The sequence below is a fragment of the Trichosurus vulpecula genome, chromosome 5 (assembly GCF_011100635.1).
Source record: "Trichosurus vulpecula isolate mTriVul1 chromosome 5, mTriVul1.pri, whole genome shotgun sequence".
NCBI classification, from domain to species: domain Eukaryota; kingdom Metazoa; phylum Chordata; class Mammalia; order Diprotodontia; family Phalangeridae; genus Trichosurus; species Trichosurus vulpecula.
In genome coordinates, this window is record NC_050577.1 from 309721093 (window position 1) to 309733802 (window position 12710).

The 12710-nt window shown below is 54.3% G+C and overlaps 1 protein-coding gene across 2 annotated transcripts in view; it reads right to left on the reverse strand.

The window, feature by feature from the left end:
* LOC118850005 (rho GTPase-activating protein 8-like) overlaps positions 1 to 12710 on the reverse strand; it is a 71211-nt gene that overhangs the window by 56726 nt on the left and 1775 nt on the right. For both annotated transcript variants that reach the window (XM_036759173.1, XM_036759172.1), the window contains exons 2-4: positions 6926 to 7006; positions 4891 to 4939; positions 4371 to 4428 (exon numbers count right to left, since the gene is read on the reverse strand). In XM_036759173.1, coding sequence (XP_036615068.1) covers positions 4371 to 4428; positions 4891 to 4939; positions 6926 to 7006 — 188 coding nt within the window. The remainder of the gene's footprint in view (positions 1 to 4370; positions 4429 to 4890; positions 4940 to 6925; positions 7007 to 12710) is intronic.

Below are 12710 nucleotides of genomic sequence, written 5' to 3' on the forward strand. Positions count from 1 at the left end.
GTCCTTAGGGACTCCTGGTGGCATTTTCTCCAGAAAGCTCTGACCTGTAGAATCCAAGCTAGCTAGAAGGAACCTCTGACAGGTGAGGAAACTGTGGCCCACAGAACACAAGTAAGTTGACCAAGGCTAAAACAAGGACAAGGACTTGGGACCACCTACACCGTACTCCTCTGGCTCAGATGTCCTTGAGTTCATTCTTCCTGGCCTTTTCCCAGCCTCAGGACCAAGCCCCATGGCCAGAGGTCTCTGAGGGGAGGGCAAGGATGGAGGGGCAGTGGGGCAGGTGTCTACAAAGGTCACTGCAGCTCTGAACAAGGACTCTGGACTCTGTGAATCCAGGCAGAGGAGAAATCCACCTCATCTCCAACATGGTGCCATGGAGACCAATGAAGCCTCCCTGTGTTGTCTGAGCATCCTGGAAGGCAGCTTGGTGACAGTAGGATGGGAGAGAAACTGGGTCAGATCTGAAGGGGAACAGATATAGCTTGTGCCAGGCAGCAGCAGCGGAGGTGGCGGCGTTGGTGGCAGAGGTGGCAGCAGCTTCACCGCCTCCAGATTTGTGATCCCACTCACCAGGCTTCCTTTTCTTCAGTGTCCCAGCCAGGTCCAGGAGAATTTAAAGCTAGCAGGTCCCAGAGCCATAGGTCACCACTGTGGCAGTAGCCTGCCAGTGCCAGAATGCTGAGGGGAGAGGTGGAAACCTCAGCCCCTCTGCCTCTCCTGGGGACAGAGACCCTGCAAGGCTGCACAGGCTTGGAGTTGGGGTGTTTCTAGACTTCCTGGCATCTCGGGGCCCCCTCTAAATTCTGTGGGGCAATGCCCTAGGCACGCTGCCCTAGGCTGATCACTGCTGCCTGCTTCCAAAAGCCCTCACATCGATTCTTAAATCAGTGGCGAGAGGGCATGACTCTTTTTACAGATGTGGCTCTCATCACGTGGGGGGTCAGTGGGAAAACCAGGCCTCTCACCTTCGAGGTGAGCTCAGACTCTTTTCAGAGGACAAAACAGCCTTTCACGAGCCTCTCCCTTCTTTTCTGGGGTCTGGCCCAGGGTGGCATGCTCCAGGGGCAGGCTGAGCCGGGCCCAGCAGGGCATCTCAGGAACAAACAGGCACGTCTCTAGCAGGGCGCTGGACAAAAGACTCCCTGGCTAGGCACAGGCAGCAGTTCAGATCTCTGATCTCCCACAGCTTCTCTGACCACACTGGGTACTGGAGCCTCCAAGGTGAGCAGGCAGCTTGGGGCACTGCTGCCCCTTATTCAGGGAGGTGTCTAGGACTTGGGAAGGACTGGGGGTCGGGCCACCCCTGGAGAGCTCAGCAGGAGCTGAGGACACAGCACAGAAAGGATATTGATGAGAAGGGCCTAGAATTCAGGCCCATGAGGGTTGGATGGAGGACCTGGGCATGTCTAGGCTGGAGAAGAAAAGATGAGGAGGGGGGCAGGGGAGAAGAGATCTTCTTCAATGTTCAGAAGGGCCATCCCCTGGCAGAAGGGTTAGCCTGGGAGCACCAGCTCCCACTTAGACTTGGTACTGGGGAGCTGGCCGCTTCTCTGGAGGGTCACTTCCCCCACACTGGAGGAAGCCAATGCTAGAGGGCCATTGCTCAGGGAGACCAGAGAAAGGATTCTTGCTCAGGAGGGAGCGAGCCCCTCCCAACCTGGATTTGGGGAGCATGCTGGCTGAGGTTCCCTAGAGCAGCCAAGGCTCAGACTGAGTCAGACTGAGTCAGAAGACTCTCTCCTCCTAGAGGGTAGAGGCTGAATGATCTGCCCCAGGGCCCCTGACTCAGCATTCTCCACTGGACAAAGGCCTGTGAGTTTCCTCCCAAGGGGTGGGAAGAAAGGAAGCTCAGGCCTTTCCGGAGGAGGACCAGGGGCCCAAGCCAGGGGAATTCTACAGAGCACAGCAACATTTTTCCTAGCCCAGATATGGGAAGGAACTGCTGAGGGAGGGTCTCATCCCAGAAGCACTGGGGCAGGTGGGTCTTTTGTGTAGGCCCTGGCTTTATTTCCTATTTCCTTCCACTCATAACTCTACAGATCCTCCTCTAGGTGACCTCCCTCACTTCCCTCACTCCCTCTCCTTCCTCAGCTGTCAATGAGGGGCAGCTAGGGGGAAATGGTTAGATTGAGGACCCTTTGTGCAAAAGCATGGAGGTGGGAGATGGCCTAGCGCATAATGGGGAAAGGTGTCTCTGGCTTTGACCTGAAAGGGAGTCACGTGAAGCCAGCCTGGGCAATGGGGCAAGGGCCAGACTGGGGGGGCTCTGAGTCACCTTCCGGGTCTATGTTAAGCCTGAGCCAGGGGCTGCTGTCTGGCCTACACCTCTCTGATTTCATGGAGGCATTTGGTCAGAAGGCCTGGGGCTGGGTCCCAGGTTGGCCTCTCACTAGCCAGGAGCAGGAGAAAGTCATCTCAGCTTCCTCAACTAAGTAGCACCGTGAGGTTTACGAAGAATTTTCCAGACATTCTCTCATTAATGTTCACCCTGCTCTGTGAGGCAGCTGCTCTAGAAGGGAAGAAATCAAGGCAGATGGCAGTTACGTGACCTCCTCAGGGCCACGTGACCAGGAAATGTCGGAGGCAGAATTTGAACTCAGGTCTTCCTGACTTCAAGTCCAACACTATGGACTGAGCCTCCCAGCTGCTCCATCTGTGAAATGGGGAGAACAGGAACACTCAGGTCCCAGTTTTGTTGTAATAGCTACAGAAAAGGGCTCTGTCCTCCCTGAAATGCCCTCTGTATAATGTAATTAATATGATATGATAGAAGGGAATGTGATGTAATATGTGAAATATTAACAAATGGAATGCGCTGTAACATGATAATGTAACACAACACGACATATGGGTCTGGATTGTCATCCCCATCTTTAAGGCATCACCATTTCTACCCATCACGAGAGAGATCCCCCCTACCCCCCTGTGAAATACCTACAGTCCCAAATTAGGGGCTAAATCCAGCACCCTTGCCATCATGGCAGTGCAACCATGCCCGAAGGTGGGCAGCGCTGCCATGCCTGAAGATGGGCAGTGACATCACCTTGTCCTTTCCTGTCTGTTGTCCCCTGGGACTCTGGAGTCTGTCACATACTTGGCAAACCCACTCCTAGTTACTGCCCCTATTCCAGAAGCCCTGGTGAGCAATGGGTGGATCCTGAAGCCCAGTTTTGAAGCCTACTGAGCAGTGATGGACCTGGACTCGAATCTTGGCTGGCGGCTTGTCAGCTACATGCCCTTGGCCAAGTTGTTTTCATTCTGGATGCCTTTGCTCTCCAAGGGAGTGGAACAAGAGGGGTCCTAAAGCTCCTTCCAGCTCTGAATTTCTAATCTCTCAAGAAAGACTCAGTGTTATTTGTCTCTGCCATCTTTGCTTCCAATAGGTACCTAAGGTTATGCCCTCCTGGGGGTGTTGGGCTGAGCTGGTCCCCAGGCCCTGCTGGGAGGAGTGTATGTGTGTGTGTGTGTGTGTGTGTGTGTGTGTGTATGTGTGTGTGTACAGTAGCAATAAGGGTAGGGATGAGTGGGGGCGTTGGGGGGGTGTCACATTCCCAGGGGAGAGCTGTCCCTTGGAGGGACGCACATGGCTCTGTGTCCACTGGCCCTGACCAGGCTGTCCCACTGGCCACACCTTGGAGGTCCCTAAAGGCTAGACAGCAATAACCAGTACCACACTTACAACACACTCACTTTCTCTCTCTCCCACCTTGCTTTCTACCCCTCCCTCTGGAGCACTCTGAGCTATTTTCTCCCGACCCCAAATGCCTAGTTATTTCCCACCTCCACACCTTTGCTCCCATTGCTGTGTGCTGCTCCATCAGGTTGGGCATATTCTTCTCCCCTTCCAAAGCTGAGCTCCATTCTAGCCCCCTGAAGAAGGCTTCTCTGAACCCTGCCTGGCCCCCTTCCATTCTGTTTGGTGCCTGTGTAAGTGACTTTGTGCTCTAGAATCATAGATGGGGCACTGGGCCAAGCCCTGAGGATGAAAAGAAAGTCGAGAGACCACAGCCCCTGACTTCGACATGGCCACGGTCTCGGGGGAGATGAGGCAGCAGGCACATAGGAGGGATAATATCTGAAGGGAGGCAGCCCTGACAGCTGCAGGGACCAGGAAATGTCTCCTGCACATGATGGGAACTGAAACTTGAAGGAAGCCAGGGAAGTGGGGCGGCAAAGGTGAGGAGGGCAGGCATTCCAGGCGTGGGGGACAGCCGGGGCAAATGCCTGGAGTCAGGAGATGGAGGACCATCAGAGCATGAGGTCCTACACAGAAGAGACACTTGACAGACATCTGTCGATTGAATGAGGATGGAAATCACACTGGTCAGGTCAGGTGCCCAGGCTTGGGGCCATCTGGGTGGCCTTACCTTCGTAGAATCGAATCTTGTCCCGGAGAATCACCATGCCTTTGGTTAGGAGCTGATTCTGAAAGCAGAACCACCAAAGAAGTCAGTGCTTTCCAGAAGCACCCAGGGTGAGGAGGTCAGAGCTTAGAACCTGGGATGCCATGACTCCAAGGGTGTCTTGGACATCCCAAGCTCCCTGGCTTGGTCTCCATGTCCTCGGCTTTCAGCAAATGTTCCCATGCCCCCGTTCATCATGGAAGGAAAGACATTCTAGCATTCACAGGCATGTGCAGGTAAGATAAATATAGATTTGTTTCAAAAGGATGACAGGAATTTGCCAGAAATATTTTCTGCCCCTCCCCGAAGGCTTCTTACTGCCCCCCAGCTTCCATTGCTAATCCGCTCCCTTCCCCTTATCCAGGAGGCACTGTAATCATGATGATGATGACTCTGATGGTCCAGGGTTCTTCCCTTTTCCATTTCTGTTGGCCCCAAACCCAAGCCCCCAGCAGCAGCAGGGGGTAGGGCCCCTCACACTCACCTGCAGATATTCGGTAAAGAAAGAGCCCAGCTCGGTTTTCAGCAGCTGCCTGTGTTCAGAAGACAGAGGGACACAGACATCATAACAGTGACTCCCGCATGGCCCTGCTCACTCTGCACACCCACAGGGAGGAAGAAGGATCTGGACTCCCCAGATAGAGAGCCAGAAGACAGCATGGACCTCAGGCCCCAAGTTCAGGGGGGCCCTCTGCCCTACCGCCATCCGCCATCCAGGGCCCTCTGCATCTCCTGCCACTTACACTGCCTCTCTCCCTGGCCCTGGAGAATCCCCAGCTCCCTAGTGCCATCCCCAATACCCCTCCTGCCCCTCCTGTCCCTGCCTCCATCCCAGACATGACCTTCCATGTGCTTCCCCAGGAGCCCAGGTTAGTGTTTGGTCTGCCCAGGACACTGCAAGTTCCTCCAGGGTGTCTGACTTTGGGGGTCCTTAACCAAAGCTTGGTGAATCAGTGGACAGAAAAGGAGACTGAGGCCCAGAGGGGCCCAGTGCTTGTGGGGAGATGCACAGTTCTTACTGGGCAGAGCCAGGATTTGAACCTTGGTCCTTGGACATCGTGTCTACTTCCCCAAGTCATTTGCTATGTTTGGGATTCCCCTAGGAGCCCTGGGAGCTGGGGCCTGCAATCAGCATCTTCCCCCTTTCAAGGATGAGGGAGACTTGGCCAAGGTCTCCCAGCTAGGAAGTGGCACAGGGGAACTTGAATGCGGATTTCCCCACTCTTTGTGGCTGCCCCTCCTCCCCAAGCCTCATCCTCAGATGTTAATGTGCCCTTTTGTGGCTGAGGATCCACACCCCTGCTGAATGAGGGCCATGTGGCTGATGAAGATGCAGGCCCTAATAGGACCAGGTGGTTCCAGCCCCAGGCTCAGGAGGCTCAGCCTAGCAAAATGCCCCCCAGAGACCAGATGTGGAGACAAGCATCCCTGTCAAAGCGATCTCTGCAAGAACAAATGTGGCCCCAACCTCTGCAGGCACAAAGGGGCTCGCCACCACCTTCTCAGTCCATTTTACAGCTGAAGAAACTGAGGCTCAGCCAGTCACACGGCTCCCTACGGTCTGCGGGAAGCAGAATGCAAAGCAGGTTCTTCTTTCCCCAATTTCTTCATTTTTGTGGATATCTCCTATTTTAAAGCTGCCTTCATTTCCTGATATTTCTGTCCCATTTCTCTACCCAGCATCCGTAGTAACAAAGAATAACAAAGAAAGGGAGGGGGAGGGGCAGTTCAGGAAAATTGTCCACTTCATCATCTCACTTTGATGGTGTGTACAGTGTTCCGCATCCATAGGCCCCCACCTCAGCAAAGAAGTGGCAGGAGGGACCTTCTCAACCTTCTTCTTTGGGGCACAGCTGGGTCATAACCATCATCAGTCCGGATCGAGGCTCAGGCAGGACCGTTTTCTTGCTGCTCGGCCCATTTACAACCTCGTAGTTGCTGTGTCCATTCTTCTCTTAGCTCTGTTGCCTTCGCTTTATTCCAGCTCATCCTTCCCATCTATCATTTCTTCCAGCACGCTAACAGTCCTAGTACATTCCCGCACCACGTTGTGTTAAGCTGCTCCCAACTGATGAAAACTAGTCCTGTTTCCTGCAAATCCTTTTGCCGGCCAGTTGGATTCTGACCTCTGTGAGCTCCTTGTAACACAACTGGAGCTCAGAAAATCGACCTGGTGCCATGGGAGGACAAGCACGGGATTTGGAATCAGGAGACTGAAGTTTGAATTCCACTCTGCTCCTTCCAATTCACGTGACTGTGGCCAAGTCCTTGCCTCTCTTGGCCTCTATTTCCTCTTGCTTTAGACTATGTGCTCATTCTAGCTCTGGAATTCTATGTTTTGTGTTGTACTGCATCTATACCTGTGGCACTCTCTATTCCAAAGCCCCTCCCAGCTCTGCCATCCCCTGTTCTCAGGGCCCTCCCAGCTCTGACATCCCTTGTTCTAAGGCCCCATCCCAGCTCTGGCTCCCTCTCAGGGTTGTCCTTCACTCCCACCCTCTCTGGTAAAGTTCACTCACCTGACACCCTCGTTCAGGTGGAACAGCTGGTGATCTGGAAGGCCTTTCCTTTGGAACACAGCAATCACTCCATTGTGGATGCTATGGGAGGGAGGACAAGGAGAGGTCACTTAGTGGGAGTGTCCCTGCTGGGCATGGCAGTAGCCACCCTGATCCCCAGTATCCTCAAGACGCTGGGTGACAGGAGCAAGGCTATAGACCCTGCCCTTTCCTCATCCCCACTGAGGAGAGGATCAAAGAACAGGAGGGGAGAGAGGTTTCCCACAAGCTGGGTCTTGGCTCCCTGAGACCTTTGGCCATTGCTAACGCCCAGGGTGAGGGTCTTTTAATGACTGCCTTGGGAAGCCTTGGGCCCTATGCCTGGGCCCTGGGGGCACTCGATGGGGGCCTCCTTTAAGACTCACCCCCTGCCCTGCCCCTACTTGGTCTACAATCCATGGATCTTCACCCAAGTACACAATGGGGTGAACTTCTCTGGGCAGGGATTTGTTCATTTTTGACTTGGTATGGTTCCCAGAACCTGGCTCACAGTAGGCATTCAAGAAAAGCTTAAATGAATGAGACCCTGGGCCAGCAGGGATGTCACCATGCTGCTGTCGTGTGTCCAGGCTGACCCTGGGGATGCCTATGACCAGCTGCGGGCGACCCCTTGGAGGGAGGGTATTGACACCAACAAAGTAGGATCTGGTCCAGAGGAGAAAGAACAGGGCAGGGACTAGAGATGCCCCTCCCTGCCCAGAACCATATGAAAGAGCCCTGACTTTAGCCTGGACAAGGGAAGGCCAGGGCTATCAAGGCTATTAACCTGCTCCCCCTAACCGAGGACAAAACCCAGAGCAGCCGCTGAAAGCTTTGCCTTCATTCTTCCTGGCTCAGCTCAGCGGCAGCCTCTTCCACAAAGCCCTCCCTCACCCCATGGCTCAGAAATCACTCTTCCTGCCCCTGGCCCTAGGGCTGAATCTCATCTCCCCTGTCCCACGGTTCCTTTCACTGGACTGAGCACTTCAGTGACTCAGAGGCCAGCCCCTTCTCTGCCCTGGGGTAGTCCTGGCTTATCTGATCATGTGTGTGTCTTGGGGGGTGGGGGGCAGGAAAAACCTGAGGGACAGGTTGGTGGCCACAGGGAAGGGGGAAGGATTTCCTCTTCTTGAGCCCGCCAGGCATGGCATCGACCCAGGGAGGTCAGAAGCTGGGCCCCACCTTTTGGAGTCCTATATCTAGCAGGGCTCAAAGAACGGAGGGCCCTAGGCTTCTGCTCAGATGCTCCCTCCTGGGAGGGATGAGGAGCCGACACCTTTCAGTCCTAGAGACACTGGAGAGGGGCCCTGAGAGCAGCCAGTGCCTGGCTGCCTCACCTCTCCATTGGATGGTCATGACTATATGCTGTAAACATTTTCTCTGCTGAAACAGGATAGGATAAGACATTGGAGCTGGAAGAGACCTTGGAACAGAAAACGCCAGCTATGGCATGGAAGGTCCTTCCTTAAAACTGGGAAAGCTAGAGCTGGACAGGGGCCTCAGGGACCAGCCAGTCAGACCCCTTCAGAAGAGAAAATGGTGACCTTTAGGGTCACAGGAAAATATCAGCAGGGATAGGACTTGAACACAGATCTCATGACTCCTGGGCCAGGGTGACCTAACCTTGGCTAGTCTACCAACCTCATCTCCCTGGACACCCCCAGCCTTCCGCCATCCAGGAAGGTCTCCTCAGTCTCTGGGCCTGTGCTGGCCTCCTCTGCTTCACCCAGTGGTCCCCCAAATCTCCCTCCCAGAAGCATCCTTGGGCTGTCACAGTGAAAATCCTGCTCTGACATTTCTTGCTCTAAGGAACCTCCCAGCTCTGAAAAGAAGGGGGAAGGGAATGTACATTTATTAAGCACCTACTATGCAGCAGGCGAGGCACTAACAACCCTGGATGGCAGGTGCGATGATTATCATCTCCTGAAGAAGCTAAGGCGGGCAGAAGTGAAACAGACTCAGAAGGTGTCTGAGGTCAAATCTGAACTTGGACCTTCCTGGCTCTAGGCCCAGCTTGCTGACCACTGCACCACTGGCCGCCTCTCTGACACTCTGCTCCAAGCCCCCTCCCAGGTCTGATGCTGCTCCTCCCAAGGTCCCTCAAAACTCTGGGGTTCTCTGTACCAAGAGCCTGCCCAGCGCTGATGGCCAGGGCATCTCAGTCTCATTTCTAAGCCTCCCAGGAAACCCTACCAAGAAACCTCTCCAGGAAGCGAGGCTTCCCCAGCTCCTTCTCTGAGGGCCATGCTAGGTAAGCCCAGGAGAATGAGGTGTGGGAGTACCCAGACTCAGGCAATAGGAGCCTCATGGGACTGGACCGGGCCCCTCAGACAGCAGCAGCCAAGACAAGGCTCACTCCGTGGCAGAAGAAACCCTACCAGAGGCGGCTTTGGTACATGGTGGGATGTGCAGGCTCTCCCAGCCTGTTTACACAGCACCCATCACTGGCTGCCTTTGACTGTCTGAAGAACTCTCCCAGGAAAGGCAGATGTGGGAGGCCCTGGGAGAAAGGTTTTGGTTTCTTAATGACCAGGACAGTACTCAACACCCCACCCCATCCCCAGTCTGGTTCCCACTTGCCTTTCCAGACTTATTCCATACCCTTTCCTTTCACACACTTTCTATAATAGTCAAGCCACCAGCCATCTCTGCCCTCTGAGACTTTGCCCAGAGGAACTGCCTGTACCTTCCCTCTTTATCTGTACCTCATAGAATGCTTAGCTTGCTTTTAAGCACAGACTCACCAGGTAGTAAGTTTTCTCTCTCTTGCTTTTAACAACCTTTTATAACATTGGATTCACTGACATGTTGCAAACCCCCAGAGACTGGCAGCTCTCTGAGAGCAGGGCCAGTTTCATGTCTCAGTATCCCCAGGGCCCTGCACAGTACATAGCCCCTAGCAGCCTCTTAGGAAATGCTTGTCTGCTGAAATGAGACACGTGGGAAAGTCCCCCAGGACAGCAGAGTCCTGGACATCAGGGGGGAGGGACCTTCTGGGTCTGGACAGGAAGCCCTAAAATATCCCCCAGGGGTCTCCTGGCTTCTGCTGGAATTGGTTCACCGCTTCCCCAGGAGCCCATTTCTCAGAGGAGGGTCTAGTGGCCAAGAAGGTTCCTCCAAGCACCCAGGCCTCAGCCTGGCTAAAGATGGCCACCATGTTCCACCTCTCTCCCTGAGGCTCCACATGCCCAGTTCCTTCCTGGGTCTCCAGCTCCCTCTTCCCCCTGGACATCCTCCTCCCTCTGGTAGAGAGCAGCCCAGGCCTCCCAATGGGATCTGACCAGGGGCCATTGCCACCCAGGGAACGGTGACCAGATTGGGAAGCCAGAGGGCAGCATTTCCATCCCAGCTCTGATGTGTGAGAGTTGAGACGACATGGGTCTGTTTCCTCATCTATAAAATGGGGCTCCGAGGCCTTGGATGACCTCACAGGGGCTGCCAGCAAGACTGGAGGTCTCAGGCCACAGAAGGCAGGCTGGCCCAGGTTCTGTGCGGCCCTTTCCAGCTCAGATCGGGAGCCCCAGAATTACCAAGATTCCATGACTGAGGAGATTCTGTGCACACACAAAGCCCTATAGTGGTGGTGGTTGGGAAACTGAGGTCCTTAAATTGGGTCTGTCCCCGGCCCAGGAGTCCCCTCCCCAGGGCCCATGAGCCAGACAGGTTCTGGTGCAAATATGAGTCTGGCTGTTTCCTGCCTCCCTTCAGGAGGAGTGACCTCCAGAGAATGGCTTCCCTTTTCCAGGCTTTCCAGGCCTCCAGCTACAGAACCAGGGGCTGGACAAGGCCAGGTTTCCAAGCCCCTTCTAGTTTTCAGAGCCCCAGTGAGCCTGGACCTGCCAGGTCAATCCTTAGACAGGCCAAACTGCCCTCCCCCATCGTCTTGGGTCACTCAGGGTGGGGCCTGTTTACTCAAGGTAGGGAAGGAGACACAAATCTAAGATAACAGAGTCAGGGTCACCAGGACCTTGGAGACTGCAGATCAACCCTTCCCCCCAGGGCCCTCAAATAAAGATGGGCCCTACTCCAAGGGGGGTGGGGGTGGGGGGTGGATGAGAGGAGCTCTGCAGGACCCCCAGCTGGATAGAGGGAAGCAGAGCAGAGCGCCTAGGGCAGTTCCTTCCCTTCCATGTTAATAACTATTCACTAGAACAGCTCCTGGCCTTAAAGCTAAGTGGACGCAGCACATCCCAGTATCTGGCCTCGGAATCAGGCAGACCTGGGTTCAAATCCCATCTCTTCAGTTACTGTAGGCCAAATACCTGTAGCATTGAAAGCACTTTGGCAGCTTGAAGAATAATTGAAGGGACGCAGAGGCAGGATCCTTTCTTCCTCCTTCTGCAAGGCCTAGGGGTCTCCCCATGACATCAGCCCACCCAGCATAACCTTTAGGTTTCCAGGATACTAACTTCCCCTCCCTCTAAGGCCCCTGGAAAGGAGCCTGGCCATGGTGGGAGGGGTACGCTGGAGGGAAGGACTCAGACTTTAGATCAGGCATTATAATCAACTCTAACCCTCCTAATTCTGAGGCAATCTGCCCTGGGCAGTGGGAAAAAAAAAACAAAGCTTCTTCGGGCCCAGTTTCAGGACCCTGGACAAGTGATGTTCCCCTCCTTGGCTCCTTTTCCCTGTGGGTACAACAGGCCCTATAGCTCTGTTTTCCAGGGAGTATCAAGAAAGATGGGTCCCTAGTGGGATAGCACATTGGGGGAGAGGCAGGGACTTCACTCCTCTGACTGGCCCAGTCCTGATTTGGGATGTGTGGTCGCTGGGCTGCCCCAGCTATTTCGGGCCTAGGGGACAACATGGGGGTAGCAGCAAAGGCCCAGGACAGGGGGTCCCAGGAGCTGACATCTCACTCCTTACATGACCTTGAGAGAGTCCTGGTGTGGGCCTCAATGTTCCCATCCACACAATGAAGGAGATGGGTCTAAGCTCCCTCTCAGCCCCAGATTTATGATCTGAAAGCACTTCACTTCTTTGAGACTCCTTGGTAAGATAAGGGCTCCAATATACATTTATTAAGCACCTACTGTATCTGGCCTCTCACTTTCCTTCCAGCTTTCAATGTAGTATTCCATGAGAATGGAGAAATCAGGGTGCTGGGAGCATTTTCTGCCAGATGAGACCCTCTCTGAATGTGTCTGCTGCTGTCTTGGACCAGAGCAGGGGCTCTGTCCTTACTCTGCCTGCCGAAAACTCCAGATCCCTCCCTTCTCAGCTGCCTCCCACAGCAGCCAGCCGGAGCTGTGGCTGTTGCAGAGAGGAATAAATGGGCCCTTTCATTCCACCTGGAGGAGGGATGGAGGCAGGTCCCAGGGCACCCCATGGCTGTGCAGCACTGGGGAGAGAGGTGAAAATGCCAGCTCAGCAGTGGAACTCAAAGCCCTTCACCATCTGGCTCTCCCCTGCAGAGCTCACACACCCTGGGTTCCAGCCCGAGTCGCAGATTTAGTGTTTCTCACACAAGATCTCTGGGCCCATCTCTGGAATGATGCCTTCTCACCTCCAGCTCAAACACCCCTGGGGAACCACCTCCCACAGGAAGGTTTTGCTTGTGTCCCAGCTGTCTGGGCACTCCCACCCCTGAAATGCCTGCTACCTCTTGTGAACGAAGCTATCTAGGCACAGACCGTCTCCCTACCAGTATAATAAACTCTGAAGAAAAGGCCTGTTTGTTTCACTTTTCTAGCCCATAAAACACAGGAGCTGCTCCCAAGCCCACTGAGTTGAATAGAAACAGTCAGAAGACTTCATTCAAACAGTG